Genomic DNA, 27,487 nt, shown 5'->3' on the forward strand with positions numbered 1-27,487 from the left:
AATTACCTATATGTGTGTTTCTTCTACTAAGAGACAAACTCCCTGGAGGTAGGGACCATGTTCTTTTTTGTTTTTTTATCTCTGCATAGAGACATAGAATCTTATACTGCATATAGTAGGAATTCCAAGACTTACTGGATTAAAAACTTTTTGAAAGGTACTGGAAGTTATATAGCCAAGTGATAGCTCATGCTGGGACCTCTCTCCTTATGGTTTTAGTGGTACATTCTCAAAGTATGTTCGGTACCTGTCTTTCTGAGATGTTTCTGTTGGATCAATGTAAGATGGAACTGAAGAATTGATTGTTGGAGGGGAGTCATAGTTGAAAAACATTAGGAAACCAACTAAGAGAGTTCAGTTGTATATTAACTGTAGCAAGTACTCTAAATAATATCCTAGGTATAATAAATTCAGCCTGAGACAAACAGTTCAATGAAATATTTTAAACAATTTGCACAAACAGATATAACTGATTTCATCTCTGGTACTCTTTTGAAAGATTGAATTAAGCCAGGGACTTGGAATCTGCCACCCTTAAATTTGGCCATCTCCAAATATATCTAGATATATTAATTTAATTTTAGTAAACCCTAAAACTCTTCAGTTACTGGTGCATTTGCAAAACAGTCCATGTGTGAAGGACTAACTTACATGTATAGATTGTGGTAAAATATTAATACTTGTGGCAGCTGCATAGCTTTTAACAAAATCAATCGTACAATATCTGTAACAGAAATGTTACAATATAAAGGAAATGCTAAATTTTTTTTTATAAATATTGCCTTAATGGTGTTGCTAGTTTTGAAGCAAATATTTTCTTTAGGTTTTTTTTTTTTTTTTTTTTTGGTGGAGGGGAGACAGGGTCTTGCTCTGTTTCCTAGGCTAAATAGCTCATCTCAGCCTCAAACTCCTGGGCTCAAGTGATCCTCCTGCCTCAGTCTCCTGAGTAGCTAAGACTACAGGTGTGCACCACCATGCCTGCCTAATTTTTATATTTTTTTGTAGAGACGGGTTCTCACTAAGTTGCTTAGGCAGGTCTCGAACTCCTGGCCTCAGAGCCATCCTCTTACCTCAGTCTCCCAAAGTGCTGAGATTACAGGTGTGTGCCACTGTGAGCAGCCTTACACTACATTATTATTAACTCTAGTCACCATGTTGTGCAATAGAACACCAAATTCTTGTTATATAACTGAAATTTTGTACCTGTTGACCAATGTCTCCCCTTTCCCTGTCTACCCCTGACCTCCAGCCTCTAGTAACCATCATTCCGCTCTCTATTTCTGTGAGTCCTACTTTTTTAGGTTCCAAATATAAGTGAGATCATATGGTATTTGTCTGTGCCTGGCTTATTTCACTTAACATACTGTCCGGTGGGTTCATCCATGTTGTTGCAAATGACAGAATTTCTTATTTTATCAATGCTGAATATGTTCCACTGTGTATACGTACCACATTTTAAAAATCTATTTATCTGTTTATAGATACTTAGGTTGTTTCCATATCTTGATTATTGTGAATAATGTACATTAAACATGGGAGTGCAGACATCTCTTTGACTACTTATTTCAGTTCCTTTGGGTATATTCCCTGAACATTGTTTTTTAATTCTTTTGGCATTATGCCCAGCAGTGAAATTGTTGGGTCGGGTGATAATTCTGTGTTTAAGGCATTGAGGAACCAAACTATTTTGTACCAGCAGCATCATTTTACATTCCCACCAGCAGTGAACGAGGCTTCCAGTTTTTCCACGTTCTTGCGAATATTTGTTATTTTCCTTTTTTAAAAAACTTATAGCCTTCCTAAGGGGTGTGGAGTAGTATTTTATTGTGGTTTGGGTTTGCATTTCTCTAAAAACTAATGATGTTGAGCATCTTTTCATGTGTTGGCCATTTGTATATCACCTTTGTCCTTTGTATATCATCTTTGTCCTTTGCCTATTATTAATTGGGCTCTTTGTGTTTTTGTTGTTGAGTTATATGAGTTCTTTATATATTCTGGATGCTAGACCCTTATCAGATACATGATTTGCAAATATTTTTTCCTATGGATTGTCTTTATACTTTCTTGATGGTATCATTTGATGCACAAAAGTAGAAACCTTTTAAATTTAATGTATATACTTTTCTAAGTTTGTGTAACCAGCTTAGTTTGTACTTTAATAGGTAAGATAAGATGTGTATACAGCTATCCATAGCAGAGGCAGGAAAGTACAGAATGTGTGAAAGAGTACAGACTTGCCTGATATGTTAGGGTTCATGCAGTTTTAAGGAACGTAAGCCTACTTAAGCTATCTTAAATAAAAGATTATTGTTGGCATATGTAATAATAGGCATCTTGTGGACATTTTAAAGATAGAAAATAAACTATTCCTGTGTTACAAAGTGCCAGGAACAGAGGTTTCTCTGTTTTTCAAGAGATGCTTGGCTTTTCTTGTGTCTTTTCTGTCTCCTGGTTGCTTAATCCATGGTTTCCACCTGCAAAGGTCCTATGAAGCTGTCCCAATTCTGCGTAATTTATCAGTTCAAGCATATGACTCAGTCTCTAAGGGGATCTGATTATCTTAGCCTGTATATGAATTTGTCCCTGTTTTATCAGCAACTCAGTTTAATCAGCACTGACTGAGGGGCAGAACCACTTTGTAGGCATTTTTCAGTAGAGATTGTGGAGAAGGCAATGGCAAAAAGTGGGAATGGATTGTAGGCATGCCAGAACATGCAGTCGGCCCTTCCTATCTGTGGGTTCCACATCTGTGAATGCTACCAACCGTGGATTGTAAATATTCAGGAAAAAAAAAATTGCATCTATACTTAATATGTACAGACATTTTTTCCTTATCATTGTTCCCTAAAAATATTCAATATAACACCTATTTTCAAAATGTTGACATTGTATTAGATAGTATAAGTAATCTAGAGATGATTTAAAGTACACAGGAGGATGTTCATAGGTTATATGTAAATTACACCATTTTATTTAAGGGACTTGAGCATTCTTGAATTTTGGTATCTGAAGGAAGCCTTAGAATCAGTGCCCCATGGTTACTGAGGGGCGACTATATATTTTTCCTAGTTGTGAAAAATAAAATAATTTAGGGCCAAATTGTGGAGAGCTTTTAATGCTTGTTAAAGAATGAAAATTCTTTCATATATAGAAGCGAGTTTTTGAGGATTTGAGAGCAAGGAAACGAAATGCTCTGTTTTTTCCTTCTTGTATTTTGTAATTTTCTTCCAGTCAGAATTAGTTATCTTTTATCCCCTCCCTCTCTCTAATCTGTTTGTCTAAATTCTCCCTTGTTCATTCAGCAAGCATATTTGAGCACCAGCTATATCCTAAGAAAAGAAAGAGCTAGGCCTTTCTGTGGAGGCCAGTGATACAAACATGAATATAAATGCTATGGTGTGATACTAGCAGGGAGCATGAGATGGGTCTTTTAAGTTCTTTTAAAATGGAGAATAGCCCTTCAGTGATCAGAAGAGACATAAGATGAATAAAGATTTTATTACTTACAGGCCCTGGGAGTCTGTGGTATGGGGAAGGCCACGTGGAGGTTGGTCAGTGCCAGGAGAGGTTGTGGAGGAGGGAAGCTCTGGGCTAAAGCCTTTGCTGGGGTCCGGAGCGTAATCCAGGCAGGTTTCTTGTGGAGAGTTCTCATTAACGGGTTCAAATAAGCATGTAAGAGTTCTAGAAGGTCACTGTGGCATTTCTGCATCGTCCATGCAGGATTGGGGGCCAGTCAAGTAGGTCGTATTGTATCTAGCTATCCCATAGGGAGGTGGTCACCAGGGCATCCAACGTTGAGGAACTGAGAGAAGGCATAGAACTGGAAACTGTGTTGAGGATGACTGAGCCTGCTTCTGGTATGAGAGAGTTAAACTTATATTCAAAATGGATGCCAAGGCAACATAAAATCATAAGAATTCATTACATAGGGGAAGCAAGATTTATTCCTCTGGCACTCAATCTGGTATGCAAGTCCATCTTTAGGCTCATTTCAGGGGTTGGGGAGAGTGCAACTACAAAGAGGTAGCACGAGAGAGTTTTTTGGGGTGATAGAACTATATCTCAATTTCAGTGGTAGTTACACAAATCTATACATGTGGTAAAACTTGTAGAACTATACACCAAAATAAAAACAGTCAATTTTATTCTATGTCAATTTAAAAAATCAAATACTTACTGAGTGCAGGGCTTGTGTAAAGGTTACATGAATCCTGTTCTCAAAGCATTTATAGTTTAAAAGTAGTATTCAGATGATTATGTAAGGTAGAAAGTGAATAATATTGGAAGAGAATGATTCATAGAAGAAATGGCTTATCGGGGAGACAGGTTCATAGAAATAATAGCTCAGATAGACTCTCCACTCCTCCATTAGACTAAGTTTGAGGACAGAGGTGATTTTTTTTTTTCTCCATAAACCCTTAAAATAGCTGATTTTCATTCTTGTGTAAAAGCACAGCACTGGGAATACAGTGGTGAATACAGAGCTCACATTCTAATGTAGCTGTGATATCGTAGAGCTCACATTTTTTTTTCCCCATAAATTCAAACGAGTGGTTAGAGCTCACACATTTTAATGCAGAAGACAACTAAATAAATTTTCAAAACTGTTTTGGCTATTCTACTTCTTTTGCCTTTCCATGCCAATTTTATTTTTATTTTTATTTTTTAGAGAGCAGGGTCTTGTTCTGTTGCTTAGGCTAGAGTGCAGTGGTGCAGTTATAGCTCACTGTAACCTCGAACTTGCTCAAGTGATCCTCCTGCCTCAGCCTTCTGAGTAGCTAGGACTATAGGTGTGTGCCACAATGCCGGGCTAATTTTTAAATTTATGTATAGATGAGGTCTCACTGTGTTGCCTAGGCTGATCTCAAAATCCTAAGCTCATGATCCTCTTGCCACGACCTTCCAAAGTGCTGGTATTACAGGTGTGAGCCACACCTGGCCCCATATCAATTTCAGCTTATCTCTATCTGCAAATAAATCCTTATTAATTAACTTGAGGAGCATTGACATCTTTACTGTTTTGAGCCTTCTGATCCTTGAACACAATATATCTATCCATTTATTTGAGTCTTTTTTGATTTCCTTTACCAGTGTTTTAAAGTTTTCAGCATACGTATCCTGCCATGTTTTAGATATATTTCTAAATATTTAATATTTTTGGAGCTATTATAAATGATGTATTTTTTTAAAAGCTCAGTTTCTAACTATTCATTGCTGATATGTAGAAATATGATTGATTTTTGTATGCTTTTTATCCTGTAGCCCTGCTAAATCTATCTTACCTAACTTACTAGGAGCTTTCTTATAGATTCCATTAGGTAACTATGCATACAGTCATGTTATGTTAAAAGATATCTTACCTCCTGGTGACTGGAACATTTTGCCCATATTTTGCCGATGTTCCTTATTACTGTTTGTGTGCTTGTCCTTAAAGTTCTTTCCTGTATCCTTCCTCTTTTCTTCTTCTGGTGGTTTCTACCTTTCCTCTAAATGTCTTGGATATTACCATTGGGCTTAAAGGAACAGAGACTCTCTTCATGAAACATTTTATGTGTGGTATAGTAAGTATACAGTACAAAAGCAAGAATAATTTCATAATTACTTTTTTCTTTTACCCTTAATTGTATTCTAGTTTGTTCTCACCTGCTATGAAAGAAGAAAAAGATCTCTGTCAATAAGATAATGCTTGAAATTTATTTACCACAGGAAATAAGACATATCATAAGGTGACTTGCTAATATGAATATACTTGGACTCTATTCTGGAGAGAGAAGACAATTTATATTTTTGAACGGTTTAAATTAAAGCATTTTGACAGTGCATAGGATGGACAAGAATGGGGATAGTTGTGAAGCTCTTACATCTTGATTGTTATATGGAGTACATGAACAAGATAAGTGTGATTATGGCCGGGCGCGGTGGCTCACACCTGTAATCCTAGCACTCTGGGAGGCCGAGGCGGGTGGATCGCTCGAGGTCAGGAGTTCGAGACCAGGCTGAGCAAGAGCGAGACCCTGTCTCTACTAAAAATAGAAAGAAATTATCTGGCCAACTAAAATATATATATAGAAAAAATTAGCCGGGCATGGTGGCGCATGCCTGTAATCCAGCTACTCGGGAGGCTGAGGCAGTAGGATTGCTTAAGCCCAGGAGTTTGAGGTTGCTGTGAGCTAGACTGACACCACGGCACTCACTCTAGCCCAGGCAACAGAGTGAGACTCTGTCTCAAAAAAAAAAAAAAAAAAGATAAGTGTGATTAGAAAGAAAAGGAATTATGCAAGGGACCTGTCTCAAACAGGTGTGACCTTGGCAAGGACTTTGTGGGGTCATCAGTCTATCTTGGGAGTGGTAGAGTGGCACATTGAATCCTAAGAGAATTCAACAGCTGGTCAAGAAAAATGTAAGCACATCATTTACTTCAAATTGTGCATACAATTTGAGGACACTTGTAGACCTCCCCTAACCCATTCATGTAGGTTCATTGATTCTTGACAAAGAATCTTTGGCGTGGATATTCTAAGGTCCCTGGCAGCTCTAAAATACTATTAGAAATTATAACTTTCACTTTCCGCCTTATAATTTCTATTTTTTTTGACAAAGAGTAAGTGACATTGACTTCTCTCCCTTTTTGATAGCTCTGATCTCTGAAAATATCTAGGTTAGTTAAGTTGTGTTTATTAAGTAAAAATTCTCTCCTTTTTTTTAATTTTTAGGATTTATAATAACGACAAAGACAAGATCCAGAAACAGTCTGAAAAAGAAAATTCTTGGAAATAAAAAAGCCTAAGTTATCTGGCAAAAAAGTACTTTTTTTGCATATAGTCAGCCGAAAGTCTTTTTCAAGTGAAAAATGATTGAGGTTTGGAAAGAATGTAAGTAATCTTTGTGCCAGATCTTTAATCCACAGTACTCAAGGGTAGCCAAAGTGCTGAATTTTAAAAAGACAATACTTAAACTTCTTTGAATTAATTATGTAGTCAGTTGTGGCATTCCATGATCACTAGATAATGTTTTCTATTTGGCTTTTTATTCTTTAGGGAAACTAAAATCCAGGAAGTTATGTTTTCAGCGGTCCAACTTCCCCTAAGACAGAGTTTGAAGATCAGGTTATGATTTCTAATTTTTTAAACAAATTTTACTCTTTTGATTGAAGTTGGCTTCTTCACTGTTTGGAAAAGTATTCTGATCCCTTTTTAATGTCCAACTCTATTGAAGTAATGATTAAAATTTATCTAATGAATCTGAAAGGTTAAAATAGTCATATAGATGTAATCATTAAGCAAAAAGTGATTTTTTTTTTTTTTTTTGCTAGAGTTGACGTTGTTGGCAGAATTCGGGATTAGGCAGTCACAGTTTTCTATAGTGTCAAATTTCATGGTCTGAGAAACTGTAGGATTTAGATTGCTTTGTCTCTGATATGTAAGTGAGTTCGCCAATTCTTAAAGTCCCAAGCACTGGATATTCTGTTATTTAAGAAATCATGAGCAGAGAACTTGCATGGTTTAAATAAGTTTTGCCCTTTTTGGTTAGCTTTATCCTTTAATAAGTTGTGGTCTAACTCTTACATCATTCCTAACTCTTTTTTTGTGTGATTAAAGAAATGAAGAAATCTTGGCAAAATGCAAACAGACACAGATATGTGTATCAAATATTAATATTAACAAGTATTAATAAGCTAGAGTCATTTACCAACCTCTGTTATAAAAGCCACAAAGGGAGAAGGCAGAGAAACGGCCTTTATCCCCCTCCTTTCTCTTCTTATCCCCACATTAGTTTTTTCTTGGTATGCCTGTTTTCTTTTTCTTTTATATATTTTCAACAATAAAGAAACATTAAACTGCTGTTTCTCAATTGGTGCTGTTTCTTAACTGTTGCCACTAATTTTCTCATTTCCTTTTTGCTAAAGATTGGACACAAATTAGTGGAGAGAGTGGAGGGTGGTGTGTTGTGTTTCTGTGTGTGTAGATAGATGTATATGTGAATATGGTATTGATTGGGGTGGAGGATGACTTAAAAGGGAAAGATGGATTAATGCTACCATTCTCTGGTTCTCTATATGTCCTGACAAGATGTGTCACAGAGTGAAAAAGAAAACAGTTAGAAAACACATAGTTCTTAATATTTCCAGCACATCTGAAGCAATAAGGTACTTTTCAACTTAAAACTTGATCGTTGGGTTTTGGAGAGGACTAATATTAAATAACCCTCTTTATCAACCTGTCTGAGTTGGAATCAATAGAAAAAAAAAAATAGGAAACACAGATGGTACCTAAAAGCATTAGCTTTAATACAGATACAGTCTGTCTCAAAAGATGTGGCTTCAACTTGTAACTAAAGTGGGCCTCCTAGTACTTCACCTACATTAAACTTACCCAGGCAATCACTAACGCAGCAGGCCTTTCTTGTGGGGATGCGGGGCAGAAGGGTGCAGAGGTAACTTGGCACCCAGTAAGAGAGCAGAACAGACTACATCCTCTCCCCTGTTAGGCAGCAAATCTGAAACCAAAATTCAATCCCTCAGTGGAGATGAGTAAGGGGGCAGAGAGAAGCTAGGAATGTCATGAATATGAATAATACAGAATAAGAGTAGACTGAGTAGGGTGGCTCACACCTGTAATCCTAGGACTCTGGAGAGCTGAGGTGGGAGGATTGCTTGAGGTGAGGATTTCGAGACCAGCCTGAGCAAGAGTGAGACCCCGTCTCTACCAAAAATAGAAAAAATTAGCCGGGCATGGTAGTGTGAGCCTATAGTCCCAGCTACTCAGGAAGCTGAGGCAGGAGGATCACTTGAGCCCAGGAGTTTGAGGTTGCAGTGAGCTATGATTACACCACTGCATTCTACCCAGGGCAATAGAGCGAGACTCTGTCTCAAAAAAAAAAAAAAATATATATATATATAGAGAGAGAGAGAGAGAGAGAGAGAGATGATAGAATAAGAGTGACCCCTTCCCCCAACACTGCCATATAGATCTCATTCATATAGTCAGACAGTACCACTGGAATCCTAAGAGAAAGAATTGCTCTCTTGTGTGTGCACACTTAAACACATTTGGCTTGTTTTGCTAAGAAGCCTGTAGTGTTGATTTAAATTTAAGAAATTTGAATTTCTTGGGAGATAGGAGAAAGGGAAGAGTGCATATGTGTATGTTTGTGTCTATCTATCTCTGTATTCAGTTTGAAAAGATGAGGAGGAGGAACCTAGTCTCACATTTTATCTGCATTAGGATCCCAACTTCACCAACCCTCTAACAGTGGATTGGGAGACAAAGGATGGGGCATGAGAAGGATGACACATTTTTGGCCTATTTGTATACCCTTTCCTTATATTTTCCCCTTAAGATTTAATAAAGTGATGATTCTCTTCCTAGGCTAACCAAAAATCTATTTAATCTATAATGTTGTTTTAATACAATTCTATATACAGTATTTGTACCAATATTTAAAAATTACTTTTCATTGCCCGATGTATGCTTTTAGTTGCATTATGTTATAAATAGTGTTTGTGGCAGGGGGTAACCTGAAAACCCAATCCAAAATTCCTTAGTGACATAAGAAATTAATGTGGAAAAATAGCTGATGGCCTTTCTTAGCAATTGGATACCTGTGGGCTCATGTTTCTTTTATGGAAATTTCTTATGGCAACCAAAGTTTATTAAGTACATAAATTTAACGTATTTAGCTTTGGTTTGTTTTCTATGACTTAATGAAAATTTAAACTTTATTCTGAGCTTATTAAGATTGTATTGTTGTGCTACAATATATATTAGAACTAGGCTTTTTTATTTTGGAGGTTATTTATTTTGTTTTTTTCCTCGTTATCCCTGCTGATCATAGCAAGATTCTGTGACTATATCCATGAAAAGTTCTGTTATTTGGTTTAGGAAGTTAGTATTCTGGCCAGGTGTGGTGGCTAACACCTGTAATCCCAGTACTTTTGGAGGCTAAAGTGGGAGGATCGCTTGAGGCCAGGAGTTCAAGACCAGCCTGAACAACATAGTGAGACCGCTGTCTCTACAAAACGTACAAAAATTAGTGGGAAGTGATGGCACATGCCTGTAGTCCCTGGTACTTGGGAGGCTGAGGCAGGAGAATGGCTTAAGCCCAGGAGTTTGAGGTTGCAGTGATTGTTCCACTGCACTCCATCCTGGGTGACAGAGCAAGACCATGTCTTTAAAAAAAAAAGTTATTAGTATTCTTAGATTTAATTTTGGAAATCCAAAATTTCCTTTTTGGTTTTTTGAGATGGGGCCTCATTCTGTCATCTAGGCTAGAAGTGCAGTGGCATGATCATAGCTCACTGCAACCTCTAACTCCCAGGTTCAAGTGATCCTCCTCCCTCAGCCTCCCTAGGAGCTAGGACTTCAAGTGAGCACTGTCATACCTGGCTAATTTTTCTATTTTTTTATAGAGACAGGATCTTGCTGTGTGGCTAAGGCTGGTCTTGAACTCCTGACCTCAAGCAATTCTCCAGCCTTGGCTTCCCCAAGTGCTAGGATTGTAGGCATGAGCCACCATGCCTAGCCCAGAGCCCTTTTTTAGCAGCATTAATCCATTCATGAGGGCTCTGTGAGTGGATTCCTCCTGTTAGGCCCTACCGCCCAACATTGTTGCATTGGGTATTAAGTTTTCAACCGTGTATTTTGGGGGACATTCAGACCATAGCACTCGGCATGACTTTTTAAGATTCATTCATGTTAATGGATATGACTTTGGTTCATTTTCATTGAGGAATAAAAGTTTTCTTCTTTCTGTGGATTTTTGGATTGTCAAAGGGTTTTTGCTCATTTAAATAATGTCCTGAATGTTCTTACATGTCTTCTAGTATACATGTCCAGGGTGTGTAGCTAGAAATGTAATTGGAGTATGCAGCTAGAAATGTAATTGCTAGATGGTAGGGTATGCAGCTGTTTATGAGTTAGAAACAAATGTGATTATACCAATGTAAATTTCCAGCAGTGTTACCATGTTTATTAGTTTTTGCCAGTCCAATGTATGTAAAATGTTACTGTTTTTAATTTGTGAGCTTCTTTATTACTAATGAGGTTAAATATATTTTGATAGATCTCTTTATTTGGCATTTGTTTTCCCTCTTTCTGCAATATCTTTTAATAGCTTTTATCTATTTTGCTATTAGATTGTCTTTTATGAAAGTGACTAGTTGGAGTTCTTTATATTTTCTGTGTACTAATATTTTGTCATTTATGTGTTTGAATTTATCCTCCAAATTTGTGTCATTTTACTTTGTCTATAGTGCCCTTTGAAGAGAAGTCCTTAATTTTTATGTTGGTGATTTTATCAAGTTTTTAAAAAATTAGTGCTTTTGAGTCTTGTTTTTAGATTCTTCTCCGTGAAATTATAGGAAAAGTTCTCTTATGTTTCTTTCTAAAACATTTAAAAGTTTGCCTTTCGTGTATAACTGTTTAATCCATCGGGAGCTGACTGTGTGGTATGCGGTAGGAATCCACTTTCATTTTCTTTCACATTGATAGCCAGAGGTGCCAGCACCATTTATTAAACAATCTTTCCTTTCCTCATTGATCTGCAGTGCCACCTCTGTTTCCATTTATGCTTGGGCATGTTTTTGAGTTGTGTATCCTTTTTCCATTGATTAATTTATTTCTTGGCCAGTATCACACTGTCCTAAAACTGTAATGCTATGGTAAATTTGGGTATCTGGTAGGACAACTAAGCCTTTTTCTTATTCAAAATGTCTTATTCTTGCTCCTATATTCTTTAATATAAATTTTAGAGTTGCTTTTCATCAAGTTCTTCAAAAATCTTGTTGGGCTTCTGATGGGAATTGCATGAACTATAAATAAATTTGGGGATAATTAATATTTTTATGATAGCATCTTCCTTTCTATAAACATGAGCTATCTTTCTTTTTAATTATGTCTTCTTTAATGTGTTTCAGTAAGATTGTGTTATTTTCTCTATAAAAGTTTTATATAATTTTGGTTAGATTTATTTTCAGATACCTTATATTTTCTTGTTATTGTGCCTCTCAACTTTTTTTGATTTCTAGCTGTTATGATACAAAGTCAAAATCGGGTGGTTTTTTTTCCTTTACCTTAAAGCCAACCACTTGATAAAATCTTTATTTCTAATAATTTGATAGTAGATTCCTGAGTTTTTTAACGTAGACTTTCATATTATCTGTGAATACTGACATCTTCCTTTTCAGTCCTTCTACCTTTTATTTCTCTTTCTTGGCTTATTGTGCTAGGTAAGACCTTTAATACAATATTGAATAGAAACAGGGATAGTGGCATCATTGTCTTGTTCCTGATTTCAAAAAACACGTTTCTGGTATTTTATCAAGAATGACATTTACTATATGTTTTTGGTAAGTGTCCTTTATCAATTTAAGGAAGTTTTCTTCTGGTCCTCTTTTAATAGTTTCTACCATGAATGAAGTATTTAATTTTACCATCTTTCTTCCTGCTTTTATTGACAGGATCCGTATAGATTTTCTTTTATTCTATTAATGTATTGAATAACATTTAAGATCTTCTAATGTTTGACTACTTTTTCATTTCATAGGAAAACCTAACCTAGTCGTGATGTATTTATGCATTTTATACAAGATTATATTTAGTTTGGTTATATTTTGTTTAGCATTTCTTGTACAGTAGGTCTACTGGTAAAAAGTTCCCTCAGCTTTTGCTTATTTGGAAATGTCTTCATTTCTCCTTCATTCTTGAAGGATAGTTTTTGCTGGTTGACAGTTTTTTCTTTTTCTTTGTGAACTTTAAATGTGTCATCTTACTGCCTCTGGCCTCCATGGTTTCTGATGAGAAATAAGCTGTTAACCTTTTCGAGTATCCCTCATTTTGTCAAGTTACCTCTCTTGTTGCCGTCAAATTCTCTGTTTGTCTTAGATTTCAATAATTTGACTATAATGTGTCTCAATGTGAATCTCCTTGAGTTTACTCTGCTTAGAGTTTGTTGAGTTTCTTGGATGTATAGATCATGTCTTTCATCAGATTTGAGAAGTTGTTGGTTATTTCTTCAAATATTTTTTCTTCCCCTTGTTTTTCTCTTCTTCTTCTAGGTCTCTAATGGTACATATGTTGGTACCTTTGGTAATGTCCCACAGGTCCTTCAGGCTCTGTTCATTTTTCGTCATTCTTTTTTTCTTTCTACTTTTGAGACTGGATAATCTCAATTGTTTTTTCCTAACATTTGCTATTCCTTTATTCTGCCTGCTTAAATCTGCCATTGAAATCCTCTACAAAGTTTTTTAAATTTTAGTTCTACTTTTCAGCTCCAGGATTTCTGTTTGGTTCCTTTTTATAATTTCTATGTTTTTACTAATATTCCCATATTCTCATTTTGTTTATAATTTTTCCCCCTTATTTCCTTTAGTTTTTTGTCCATGGTGGTTTTGTTTTTTACCTTCTAGAGCATATTTTTAAGACAATTGATGTAATGTCTTTAACTAATAATTCCATTGCGTTGGCTTCTTTTGGGATGATTTCAGTCAAAGTCTCTTTTTCCTGTGAATAATTTCCTGTTTCTTTGTATATTTTGTAATTTTTTGTTGAGAACTGGATACTCTTGGGTATTATAGTATGGTAACTCTGTAAATTTATTTTTCCCACTGAGTGATTACTGATTTTTGCTTTTTGAGGGCTTATTGAGTTTGTGACTTTACAAGCTGTTTTTGCAAAGTGTGTATTCATTTCTATATATGGTCACAAGTTTTTCTCCTGTTATCTTTGTGGTAAGGTGGTGATCTGACAAGATTTCCTTAAATATCTGGCTCCAAAAAGGGGAGCAAAAATATTTCCACTTTCTTTAATTGTTCTGTTAGATACTGTCAGTGAAAGCCACTGCTGTGGAGAGAACAGGAACTGATGTGTCTATCTGTGCCAGTCCCCTAGGGCACTGCCAGACCATCCAAAATGCAGAACCCCAAATTTCTGAAGGACATTTTCCCCAGTGTTCTTCCCGGCACCTCTCTCCAGGAACATGGACTGCTATTCCCACAGCCACGAGAGGTAGGGGTCTGAGAAATGGAGATGATAATTGGTTTATGCGTGCTACTCACCTACAAAAAATCAGTAGCCTTTTCCTTCATCAAGCACTCCTCTGGTTGTTTAAAATGTCAGATCAGGTTCTAGAGTTCTAAAGTAGTTGATTCCAATTGCTCTTTCTAGCTCAGTTTTTACTTTAGTGGAGGGACTGACTCCTAGATACTCCTAGTCTGCCATTTTCTATAAATGATGTCTTTAGAAGTACCAATGTTTTAAATTTGATTAAGCCCAATTCATCAATTGTTTCTTTTTTAGGTCATGCTTTTGGTATCATAGCCAAGAATTCTTTGCATAAAACATGGTGACAAAGATTTTCTCCTGTGTTTGTTAGTGTGGGTAGATGGGAAACCTTTAGGGTATAGGCAGGTCACGTGGTGGTTGTAAAGGGAGTATGGCTTGGTGAAAACTGTCTGGGAGGAGTGGGTACACAAGTTGGCTATGTGGGGCTTGCACAGGGAATTTGCACACTGGTGTGGCGGCAGGAAGCCTTTGGTGGGGTCAGTTTCTATGTTGATAGGGCTGTAAGACAGCCATCTCCAGGCTGAGCTTGCAGGTTTACCAAGGCTGCAAATTTGCTGAGGCTGCAAGTTTGCCAAGGGACTGTACTGTCTGGGCATGTAGCTGAGCAGAGTTTTACTGGATGTCCTCATACTTCTACCAAAAACCACTCTGCAGCAGCTGAAAACCATGGGAGAAGCCCCCTTTGTCCTTCAGTGTCCCTTTGGCAGCCTCTACCCAGAAAGCTTAACAGGTTCATGTTTATTTATTTCAAAGGAGAAATGCTTAATGGAATTTTGTCTATTATCACATAGTATAAGGGTAGATATGGAGCTAAGAGGCAATAGATTGATAAGTGATACCCAACATATCAAGTATTGTTTATATTAATAGGCCATTCTTTGAGGCTTGAAATTGTTTCTTTCGTTCTTTTTTTTTTTTTTTTTTTTTTTTTGAGACCAGGTCTTCAGGGTCTTGCTCTGTTGCCTAGGATAGCGTGCAGTGGCATCATCATAGCTCACTGCAACCTTGAATTCCTGGGCTCAAGCAATCCTCCTTCCTCACCTCCCAAGCAGCTAGGAATACAGGCACACACAATCACACCTGGCTAATATTTTTATTTTTCATAGAGACAGGATCTCTCTGTGTCACTCAGGCTGGTCTTGCACTCCTGGACTTAAGTGATCCTCCTGCCTTGGTCTCCCAAAGTGTTAGGATCACAGGCGTGAGCTACCACACCTGACCTTGAAATTATTTCTTAAAAGTATTTCTGGCCGGGCGCGGTGGCTCACGCCTGTAATCCTAGCACTCTGGGAGGCCGAGGTGGGCGGATTGTTTGAGCTCTGGAGTTCGAGACCAGCCTGAGCAAGAGCGAGACCCCATCTCTACTAAAAATAGAAAGAAATTATATGGACAGCTAAAAATATATATAGAAAAAATTAGCTGGGCATGGTGGTGCATGCCTGTAGTCCCAGCTACTCAGGAGGCTGAGGCAGGAGGATCCCTTGAGCTCAGGAGTTTGAGGTTGCTGTGAGCTAGGCTGACGCCACGGCACTCACTCTAGCCTGGGCAACAGAGTGAGACACTGTCTCAAAAAAAAAAAAAAGTATTCCTAGTCCTCAGCATATTTATTATTGAAAACGTTCAACCATTTAGTAATTTTATGAAGTAGAGAATTATGTCACTGTACTTGGTCTCTGAGATGAAACCTCCAGGGTATCTTACATAGAAATTACACTAGTGTCATGTGTTTATTTCCACTGCACATCTAAGGAAATAAGAGTGTTTCTTTTCTTTGTTACTGATTAGCCCACATTCTTGTGTAGGAGTCTGTTAACATTGTTCATTAAAAATTCATTTCCTGTTACCACTATACTGTATTTTAAAGATATATTTATATGGTATTTTGAATGTAGAGAAACATAGTTATTTGGGACTTTAACTAATTTGGAACTGTGTCTAACTAATTTTGTTAATTTAAAATTTTTTTAATATCCATTTTATATCACATCTTATAGAAAAGGCTGATAGTTCATTTTGGACTTACCAGTACCTTTTCTAATTGATCCATAGTGCCTTGGTCATGCTATTTTGATGGGTACATATTTTTAATATCATCCCTGTTTACATGTACAAAAAGGTACTTAATTTGGTTGGCTAGGGCATGGAAAAAATAAGTAAAATCCCTGATAGGTGTGTAGATTTTTTTAGGTTTTTCTTTTCAGTGAGAGGTACTTTCTTCCTTGGTTATGTACAAGAAAACTTTCTACCAAAGAGTCAATATGTAGCTGTTTAGGAAAAACAAGTAACATAAATACATATTATAGCAATGGGGGGGTCAGTAGATGCACTTTCATTTTGCAATTGATAAATTATTACTGCAAGTAGTTTTCCAGTTTTCTAAATAGCTTTTATTTGTTTTCTTTTAAACATACAAATTTCTTTTTTACCACCTAACACAGTGAATACTTAATAATATATTAATATTTTGTGATTAAACGAAATATTGTATTACTTAATCCTTTAGCTATTTATGTGGTTTAAACTTTTTTGTTCTCAAATTCCTGGCTTATATTTTCATACATATATTATCAATTCTAGTATGTTTGTAGCTGGCTTAAAGCAAATATTTACATTTTAATTTTGGCTGTCATTTTTCTTCCAGTTTGTTTATCTCGTTAGTATTTCTGATGATGATTCTTTTAATACCTCTATATAAGCCAGGTATTCTTTTTTTTTTTTTTTTTTTTGAGACAGAGTCTCACTCTGTTGCCCAGGCTAGAGTGAGTGCCGTGGCGTCAGCCTAGCTCACAGCAACCTCAAACTCCTGGGCTCAAGCGATCCTCCTGTCTCAGCCTCCCGAGTAGCTGGGACTACAGGCATGCACCACCATGCCCGGCTAATTTTTTCTATATATATATTTTAGCTGTCCATATAATTTCTTTCTATTTTTAGTAGAGATGGGGTCTCGCTCTTGCTCAGGCTGGTCTCGAACTCCTGAGCTCAAACGATCCGCCCACCTCGGCCTCCCAGAGTGCTAGGATTACAGGCGTGAGCCACCGCGCCCGGCCAAGCCAGGTATTCTTAATTGAACCTTGTTTGTCTAAGTGATAGTAGTGTAAATAGTAGAAATAATTTTATTTAAAGGTATTTTTGTATTTGCCTTGGTAAAAAGCATGCTGTGAAAATGTACTGTTAAATGGCTAGGCAAGGTAGCTCATGCCTATAATCCTAGCACTTTGGGAGGTCAAAGTGGGAGGATCGCTTGAAGCCAGGATTTCCAGACCAGCCTGAGCAAAAGTGAGACCCTGTCTCTACAAAAAATACAAAAATTAACCAGGCATGGTGGTGTATGCCTGTAGTCCTACTCAGGTGTCTGAGGCAGGAGGGTCACTTGAGTCCGGGAGTTTGAGGTTGCAGTGAGCTATGATGATGCCACTGCACTCTAGCCTGGAAAACAGAAATCTTACCTTGAAAACAGACAAAAAAAAAAAAGTATTGTTAAATATCTATCTGGCTACAAAAAACACAATTCATGTAACTTTTGTGTGTTTCAGAAACCTTTTTCCGAAAAGGGCAAAGGAACTCAAATCAGTTGTCCATAGTGCTCCTGGTTGGAAATTATTTGGTAAAGTCCCTCCCAGAGAGAATCTTCAGAAAACTTCCAAAATCATTCAACAGGTAAGTACTAATATAGCCGTGTAGTTTGCCCTAGCTTTTCAAGCATTCTTCTCTTGATAACTAACCATATTCCATTTTAATTCTTTTTTTTGTAGATAGAAACTTTTGGGATTATAGATGTTTATAGTAACTTTTTTTTTCCCCCCAAAAACAGGCCACATATTTTCTATTATCTTTAATGGTTGTTAAAATTCTTTAAAGTAATAGAACATTTATTTTCAAAGAGGGAGGAAGCCAGAGGGAGGAAGAAAAAAAAAAAAAACTCAGCTAATCACTCTCACCACATACTTTGATTTCCTGTTGGACTTGGTAGCATTTGCCAGTGGCACAGATTTTATGAATATTGGTAGTTGTGAACTGATGAAATAGTAAAAGACAAAAACTGAATAGATTATGAGGTTGAACTCTTTCCTTTGCCACTTTTCTGATGTTCGGCCTAAACCAAGGACTTCATAAGTGAGAAGAGTTGGTACATAATCTGTTTGTAGTAATTTAGGAGCCAGTTCTTCTAATACCCCTATTAACATCTATATTCTTGAGTTTTTTTTTTTTAAGAGACAGGGTTTTTCTCTGTCACCGAGGGTGTAATGCAGTGGCGCAGTCATAGCTCACTGCAGCCTCAAACTACTGGACTCAAAGGATCCTCCTGTCTCAGCCTCCTGAGTATCTGGCATGTACCACCAACACTCAGCTAATTTAAAAAAAAAATTTTTTTTCTAGTGATGGGGGTCTCCCTGTGTTGCCTGGGCTAGTCTCGGAACTCCTGGCCTCAAGTGATCCTTGGCCTCCCAAAGTACTGGGATTACAGATGTGAGCCACCATGCTGGCCTGTATTCTTGAGTTCTTAACACTTTCTGATCTTATTTGACTCCTGAACTTCTGCTGCTCCTTACTAGAATAGTGAGAATGGAAAGCAATGAGACTGGATCAATTTGCAGTATTTAAGTTTAGAGAAGTCATTGCTCAGAAGAAGATACATAACAAATTTCCTATTTTTCTCTTTTCCAATTGTATTTTCCAGATTTATCATAGCCAACATATATAAAAATAACCACATTAGGGCAATAATCATTCAAATTGGAAAACGTATCTTCCTTTAACGATTTAATAGTGTTCCTTTATTGCTTAGAAGAAAAACTTGTTTTCCAAGTAATACAGGAAAATAATTTTTAGATCTTTAAAAACAATACTGGGGTTAGGGGGGTGGGTGTGTTGCTTCAGTGATAGGAGTGCTAAAGGCCCTGAATTCACTACAATGCAATATATCATTGTAACAAAAATGCACTTGTACCCCATGAACATATACAAAAAATAAAATGAGTAGATAGGTAAAAAATAAAAACATTAGTTAATTTTATTTACAGGTAATTAAAATAGTGACTGTTTATCTGCAGGAACTTAAAACTATAGTGCATGATTCATTCTCAAATTGTGTGCTCAGGACTCTGGTGTGCTGCAGCTAATGTGCAGGGGAACCATGGGATACTTAAAGTTTTTGAGGTAGAGTCAGTGATTACTCCACATTTGTTGTATGTGGTGCACGTGGACTATTAATTTGAAATAGTACACAGTTCTAACATTAAGTAGTACTTTTCTGTGGCATCATATTAATATCCTTATGAATCTGTTTTTTCTGAGGTTGTTGTGATAACAAGCAGATACTGGACAAAAATCAGTATCTGGAGATGAGAGTGTCTAATCTGATTTCGGTCAAGCTTTGAGAAGCTGTATAGTGCACAAAAGCTATACATGCCCACTTAGAATTGATTGCTATTTAAGAATGAAAACTTCTTCCTTTCAATTTATGTGTATTTTTTAAAAATGGTTACTGTTAGGATGTAAATCAATTATTGAATTGTTTGGACATAGCTACTTATTAAACAGAACCATTTGGTATTTCTTTAGGTTTACAGGTTGCCATGAAAAAATTACTGAGATACTAAAGGCATTGTTAGCCAAAAAGGTTGGGAACCTTTGCTATTGTGACATCTTAAATTTTATCTCCTTTTTTTTTGGTAAAGTCTGAAAGTAACTTCTCTTGTCTAGTTTTTCCAGAAGACCAAGTTCGCCCTCTAGAGGCAAAACAGTGGTCTTGCTACTGAAGGTTTGCACAGGTACTATTGACTTTACAGTAGTTTACCTTAAATATGCATGTGCGTACATTTTTATATCTTCATATAAACATTCTGCGATATTTTCTTACCATAAGTCTCTAAATTACTGGTTGGATAATTATCTTTACCAATATGCTATATGCCTTTAATCTGCTGTTTTCATTTGGGAAAGCCAAGGCCTCACATTTCCTCTCTCTTTTTATTTATATTGTGTGGAAATTTGATGAGTGATCAGGAAAGGAACAGTTTCTTTTTTATATGAAAAGATGGAGTGGGGTTGAAATGCAATTGCTGTCCCCTACAACCTCTTCTCTGTCCCATTACAAATGATTTCCCCCAGCCACTTATTTTAATTTTTGAGCTTTCCAGCAAGGTGTAGGTACTAATTTATATTTTGGTGCCCTTTTTGTGGTTCTGTTTGTTTTCTGGGAGGCATTATGTATAGTCAAGTCATTGTTCCTTTTACTTTTTCCACCTTCAAAATATATTTCACTTTTGCCATGTGGTGGAACATGTTTCTGCCTCTCATTTTCTGCTTTCTCTTTTTTTTACATCTGTGTGTGTCCTCCACTCCCCATTTGTCTAACTTTGCTGTCCTGTTCCCAGCAATTGTCGTTTTCAAAGTGGGCATGATTTTCTCTTTAGAGTAATGGTTTACAACTTTACAACTTTATGTCTCTGTTCCAACTTGAAAACATTTTTTCACAGCCCTGATTTTTGAACTCTGTAAAACATTGTGAATATAAAATTAGATTTGAGATCCTTTACCATGTGCCCCTTTCAAATGAATGTTTGGAATCAGAAATCAAAAATGAAGATATTGTCAATAAGGCCTTGAAGAATGTTAGGACACACCTGCCTTGTTTTAGTATAGAGTCTTAAGCTATCAAAGTTGTAGGAAATGAAGAAGTAGCTAGTAATTAAGGTATAAAACTGCTTGAAGAAATGAGGCAGTGCTCAAGGTACAAAAGTCAAGATAAATTCCTTTGAGCTTTCTAAAAATGCCTCATTTGCTTTTTGAGTGGTAAAACTGTAAGATTTATTAGGAGATTAGAGTAGTAGTATTATTTCAATGAATAATACATTTTTAAAGCAGGTATTCAGAAAGGAGTTATTATATTCTTTATTTAATTTTTTTTTTTTTTTTTTTTAAGAGATGAGTTCTTGCTATGTTGCCCTGGCTTGAACTCCTGGGCTCAAGTGATCCTCCTGCCTCAGCTGCCTGAGTAGGTGGGACTATAGGTGTGCCCCAACGCATCTGACTGAGGTGCCATATTCTTAAGTACGAGTGTGATTATGTTTTGGGGCCAGAATTCTTTTTTTTTTTTTTTTTTAATCAAAAGACATCTGTAAGAATATACACTAAATAAATAGGAAAGTTAAGATTTGATTTATAAACTTTTTTCTCTGTTAATTATTAATTATACAAATAGCACATGATTGTATTCTCTTTATAAAATATAAAACATTATAGTATGATATATCTCATTTCACTTTTCCTTCACATTTTTTGGAGTTTTACAATTCATTTTTTGTGTGGAAAAACACAATTATTTTTGCATGTGTATATTTTACATATATGGTCTTATCATGTATATTTTTCTTGCAATTTATTTCAAGAACAAAATGTCACCATATGTATATATAATTTGCCTTTACATGATTTGTACCTGTTGCTTTTCAGAGATACATGAAGTTCGTAAGTGAAAGCTATCTTTAGGTAAAATATTTTTTAAAAAATTTATTCCTATAGTAACTTTTATTAAAATTCTCATCAATTTTAGTGCTTCCCATGTTTACATGTGAAGAAAAATAGAAAACATTTTAGGATAATAGCAAAGTCATACTGAAGTTTGACATTTAACTTGATGGTCAATTTCTAAATCACAAGAATATTCATAGTATTATTTTTTGAGGATGATCACATGTGTTCTTTTGCAGATGTGAAATTCCTGCTTGTGGCCTTGTGAACCAGTTGGCGAGCGATGTTAAAAATTGCATCTGTTAATTGTAAATAGTATTTGTTATATTGTAGTTCAATTGGGTTTTTGTTTTTTTCTAAATTAATAGATACAGTTGGAATACAGCTAAATACTTGGCCTTATGAACTCCAAACTACGAGTGAGAATGATTTCAAATGACCTATGTTATGTATAATTATGATATCGAATACTAGATTGAATACACACTATGTCAGACTGACAATCTTTCAGTAGAAAGTGATCTTTTTTGCTGTTTATATTGGTATCTTTAATGTGAAAATGAGATTATGGTAGTTGGATGATAGTTCAAGTTTTTCGTCAACACACATGCCATTTTGTTAGTGAAGTGTTAGTTTAGTGGTTGAATCAGTTTCACATAACTTTTGGCAGGCAAGGAAAAAAGTTTTAAGATACTGACTGATTTCTTAATCTGAGTGCTTCAAATTATCTAAAAGAATAGGTCATTCGCCTCAGTTAAGCCTTTACTTTTGAATTTTTTTTACTATAGGAACAATAATATCATGGAAAGGACTAGCATACATGTGCTTTGTGAGTAGTAGTTAAATGTGTCATACTTTGAATGTGTTAGAGCTTAATTTTCTGACTACTGACTTTATTGGTCTGTGTACTATTAGCATATTTGAAAACAAGTTCATTGGTTTTAATTATGCTTAAATATATGTACCCTTGCTGTAAAATTTGGCTAAGTACTACAAAAATAAGTACTTCTTTCATCATTAAATTGTGGAGGGGCTGTACTATGTTCAGAATTTATTCTTGAGAAGTTTTTAAAATCGCTTTACCCTTGCATGTTTTATTTTCACTTTTATTTACTCTACCTGTTGTCACCTTGAAAAGGTAGTGAATAATTACCTTTCCAGTTGCATGTGTGTTCTTTATTCATAGTTGATAATTTGTTATGCATTTCTTATGTGTGAATCAATGAATTTCATAAAAATTAATTTTGTGGTCTAAAGACTGAGCAGTTCTGGGTCTATGCTTCTGGGAGAGGGAAGAAGTATAAGCCTCAAAAGAGAAGTTTAAATTGAGGAATACTAGAAGAATAAAAAAAAAAACAAGTTCTCACAAACAGGATAGAATTTGGGGGGATTTTTTTCTTTTATCAGAAACAGAAATTTGGATAGGGATTACAGTGTGAAAATTCTCTGAATACATTTTATTTGATTACATGAATACAGTTTGATTACAAAGTTACTTTTAAAAGTTTTATTTATTCTGTCTTTATCTCAGACTTGTATATTATGTTAGACATCAGACTAAACAAACCAAATTGTGCTAATAACTTTGTCAAAATGAAGTTTACTAAGGCACTCCTATAGGCCAAAGAGTGATGAAATGCTTTGCCCCAAGCTTTCAATTAAGCTTAAAATGTAGGATGGGTTTCATGTCTCTTAATTTCCAGATTAAGGAATACAATTTAGAATTAGTAAAGACATCATTATTTGCTAAAGTCTCTACCCCAAGCATGATGGTTTCCTTGGCTCTTGTATCAACCTGTGTAAGAGAGTCCCTTTCTCTTAGGCAGAAATGGTCTTAAGATGGTAGAGATGTCCACATAGAAGTTTCTTCTGTTTCTGAAACATTATTCTGGCTCTCTATAAACTGTTGACAGCATGTAGAAATAGAAGGGTTTACTTACTAATGTGTTTAACACTAACCCCTTTAAGAGGAGTGGTTCCACTGTCCACTGAAACTCGAAGTCAAGTCAGTCAGTGAGTATATCAGTGTAGATATCAGATTGTTTTGGCTTTCTCCTAGTCTTTGGAAAAGAAGCTTCTATTCTTTTTAGTTCCTATATTTTACTACTTTAAGAAGCCTATTCAAAGACTTCTGCCACCCTCCCTTTGAATCCAGTCTGATCTTTTCACGTATTTCCCTCCCAGTACACTGTCTTTCTGATGGATCGCTTTGGCTACAGAGCCCAAGGCATCAGAATATAATATTATAGAATACCAGTCTATTACCCATTCGGTGTATGACCTCAGATTAGCAAGTGCCAGACCGTTTCTCCAGCAGAACTTGAAGGACAAAAATTCTTGATCGATCCTAAATTATTCTTTAAGATATTTTGGCTTTCATTTCAATGAATGCATACTTTACTCAAAAAAACATTGACTGTGTCATGAGTCCTAGCCTTTGAGTTATTCCAGTATAACTGCCAGGAACAAGGGAGAGGAAAAGAGAGTTTCATATATGACTATGATATTGTGTGGTGAGCATTGTAATAAAGTTTAAACAGTGTGTGAGAATACAGCTGAAAGAGCAATTTATCCTGCTCAAAGATGACGTGTGAATTGTGTTTCTAAGTGTATTAGTAGGAATTCAGCAGGCAAACAAGATTGGGGAAAGCCATTCTAGATAGTGGAAATTGAATGAGCAAACAGAAATGAGCAAGATCTGTTTAGTTAGTAGGCCAGTATATCAGGGATGTAGGGTAGATGGTAAAGGATCATTAGGAAGGAGGTTATAGGATTAAGTTTTGTCCATAATACTTTTAAATAAGGTACTGAGATATCAAATACATATATTAGAAAAATAATTCTGAAGAAGGTGTTATGGAAACTAAATTAGAAAACAGTGGAGATCTAGCAATCCCCATTACTGGGCATTTATCCAAAAGAGTGGAAATCAATATATCAAAGAGACATCTACACCCCCATGTTTATTGCAGTACTATTCGCAATAGCCAGGATATGGAATCAACACAAGTGTCTAACAACAGATGAATGGATAAAGAAAAATGTAGTGTGTGTGAATATCTCTCTCTTTCTCTGTCACACACACACACACACACACACACACGCAGTGGAATACTGTTCAGCCTTAAAAAAAGAATGATAATCCTGTCATTCACAACAACATGGTTGGAACTGGAGGACATTATGTTAAGTGAAATAAGCCGGGAACAGAAAGTTAAACACCACATATTCTCACTCATGTGGAAGCTAAAAAAAAAAAAAAAGTTGATCCTCATAGAAGTAAAAAGTAAACAAAGGATACTGGAGGCTAGAAATGGTAGGGGGAAGGAAGGGATAGGGAGATATTTGTTAAAGGATAAAAAATTACAGCTGTTTTGTAGTTCCAGTGTTTTGTAGCACTATAGCATGACTATAGTTAACAATAATAATAGTTCCAAATAACTAGAAGGAGGATATTGATGTTCCTAGTGCAAAGAAATGATAAATGTTTGAGATGATGGATGTGTTAATTACTGTGATCTGATCACTATAGATTATATATATTGAAACATCACTATATACCCCATAAATATGTACAATTATTAAACAAATAAAAGAAAAAAATAAGGTTAAGAAAAACAGTGGGTTTGTGGACAAGGACATTAAGATATATTATGGCAATCTATGATTCTGGTTTTCACACACAGTGGATTATTAGAGCTACCTAGGGAATTTATTAAGAATACAGATCCCTTGGCCCCATACATTGAGTTTTTAATGCCAATTTTGTGTTTTTCAATTCTTGTGTTCCTAGCTGGTTCTTCTAAAAATCTATATCACTTTTTACAGTGTACAGTTCCCTGCAGAAATTTCAAGCTTGGCCTTTATCTCCTTGAACATAGTAAGTATAGTTGTTTCATATGTCTGAAAATTCCAATGTCTGGAAATCCTATAGGTCTGTTTATATAGAATATTGTTTCTGTTAGTTTTTGCTAGCAGATAATATCTTATCTCTTTGTGTGCTTAGTTACCTTTGCTTGAGTGCCAGGTATAATAATTCAAACATATAATATTTGAAGCATTGTATGTAGAAAACAATTTGAAGGCTAAGATGTAACCATCCTTCAGAAATTTGATTTATTTAATATGTCTTTCAGATGCTTGATAGCATTATATATCTAGCTTTTTGGTCCATTCAGATGGGGCAAAACTCATATGCAGCCTGTTTTGACCATTTTTCTGATTACATTTTAAGTTGGTTTTGGGGTTATTAAACCAACTTTGTGTTCCAGGGATAAACTAGAGTTAATCACAGTTATTATTCATTATATTCATTCATGTATTATTCATGTGTGTGTATATATGTGTGTGTGTATACACACAGAGATATGTATATTTAAATTACTAAACCTATTTTAGAGTAGTTCATAGCAAAACTGAGCAGAAAGTACAGAGTTCCATATACCCTAGAGGATCTCCACACATACACGTGCGAACACACAGCCTCCTTCACTGTCAGTGTCCTTTACCACAGTGGTTTGTTTGTTATAGCTGATGAACCCACATTGACACATCATCACCCAAAGTCTATAGTTTATGTAGAGTTTACTCTTCTTATTATACATTCTGTGGGTTTGGACAAATGTATGATGACATGTATCTACTGTTGTAGTATCATAATAGCGTAATTTCACTGTCCTAAAATTCCTCTGTGCTCTGCCTATTCATCCCTCTCTCCCCCACAACCCTTTGCAACCATAGATCTTTTTACTATTTACATAGTTTTGCATTTTCTAGAGTGTCGTATTGTTGAAACCATACAGTATGTAGCCTTTTCAGATTGGATTCTTTCACTCAGTAATACAGATTTAAGTTTCCTCCTTGCCTCTCTGTGATTTTATAGCTCATTTCTTTTTAGTGCTGAATAATATTCTGTTGTCTGGGTATACCACAGTTTGTCCATTTACCTGCTGAAGGCCGTCTTGGTTGCTTCCAGGTTTTGGCAATTATTAATAAGGCTCCTATAAACTTCTCTATGCAAGTTTTTGTGCGGTTATATGTTTCAGTAAATACCAAGGGGTACTATTGCTGGATCATATTGTAAGAGTATGTTCAGTTTTGCAAGAAACTGACAAGCTGTCTTCCAAAGTGACTACACCATTTTGCATTCCCACCAGCAATGAATGAGAATTCCTGTTGTTCCACATTCTCTCCAGCATTTGGTGTTATCAGTGTTTTGAATTGGCCATTCTAATAGCTGTGTAGTGGTATCTCACAGTCTTAATTTGCAGTTCCCTAATGACGTATGATGAACATCTTTTCATATGCTTACTTAACATCTGTATGTCGTCTTTGGTGAGGTGTCTATTCAGGTCTTTTGCTCATTTTTATATCAGGTTCAGTTTCTTATTGTTGTGTTTTAAGAATTCTTTCTATATTTTGGATAACTGTCCTTCATCAGATATGTCTGGCAAATATTTTCTCCCTTTCTGTTGCTTGTCTTATTCTCTTGACATTGTCTTTCACAGAACAGAAGTTTTAAATTTATTGAACTCCAGCTTCTCAATTACATAGTCCCTCCTTATCTTCAGTTTTGTTTTCCATAGTTTCAGTTACCTGTGGTCAAGCACAGTTTGAAAATATTAAGATATTTTGTGTGTGTGTTTGAGAGAGAGAGACCACATTCACATAACTTTTATTACAGTATATTGTTATAATTGTTCTATTGTTATTCATCTCTTACTGTGCCTAATTTATAAATTAAACTTTATCATAGTTATGTATGTGTAGGGTTCAGTGCTGTTCATGATTTCTATATCCATTGGAGGTCTTGGAACATGACCACCTGCTATACTTTTTTGTGGATCATGCCTGTGGTTTTTGATCTCAAAAGTCATCACCATACTCAGGGCCATCTAGGTTTTCTCCTACGTTATTTTCTAGAAGTTTTATAATTTTGCATTTTACATTTAGGT

General features: G+C 35.8%; 1 protein-coding gene across 1 annotated transcript in view; it reads left to right on the top strand.

The window, feature by feature from the left end:
* TBC1D12 (TBC1 domain family member 12) overlaps positions 1-27,487 on the top strand; it is a 93,453-nt gene that overhangs the window by 8,747 nt on the left and 57,219 nt on the right. Inside the window, exon 2 of the mRNA XM_069460163.1 lies at positions 17,594-17,717. Within this exon, the coding sequence (XP_069316264.1) occupies positions 17,594-17,717 (124 nt within the window). The remainder of the gene's footprint in view (positions 1-17,593; positions 17,718-27,487) is intronic.

The sequence above is a fragment of the Eulemur rufifrons genome, chromosome 28 (assembly GCF_041146395.1).
Source record: "Eulemur rufifrons isolate Redbay chromosome 28, OSU_ERuf_1, whole genome shotgun sequence".
Classification (NCBI taxonomy): domain Eukaryota; kingdom Metazoa; phylum Chordata; class Mammalia; order Primates; family Lemuridae; genus Eulemur; species Eulemur rufifrons.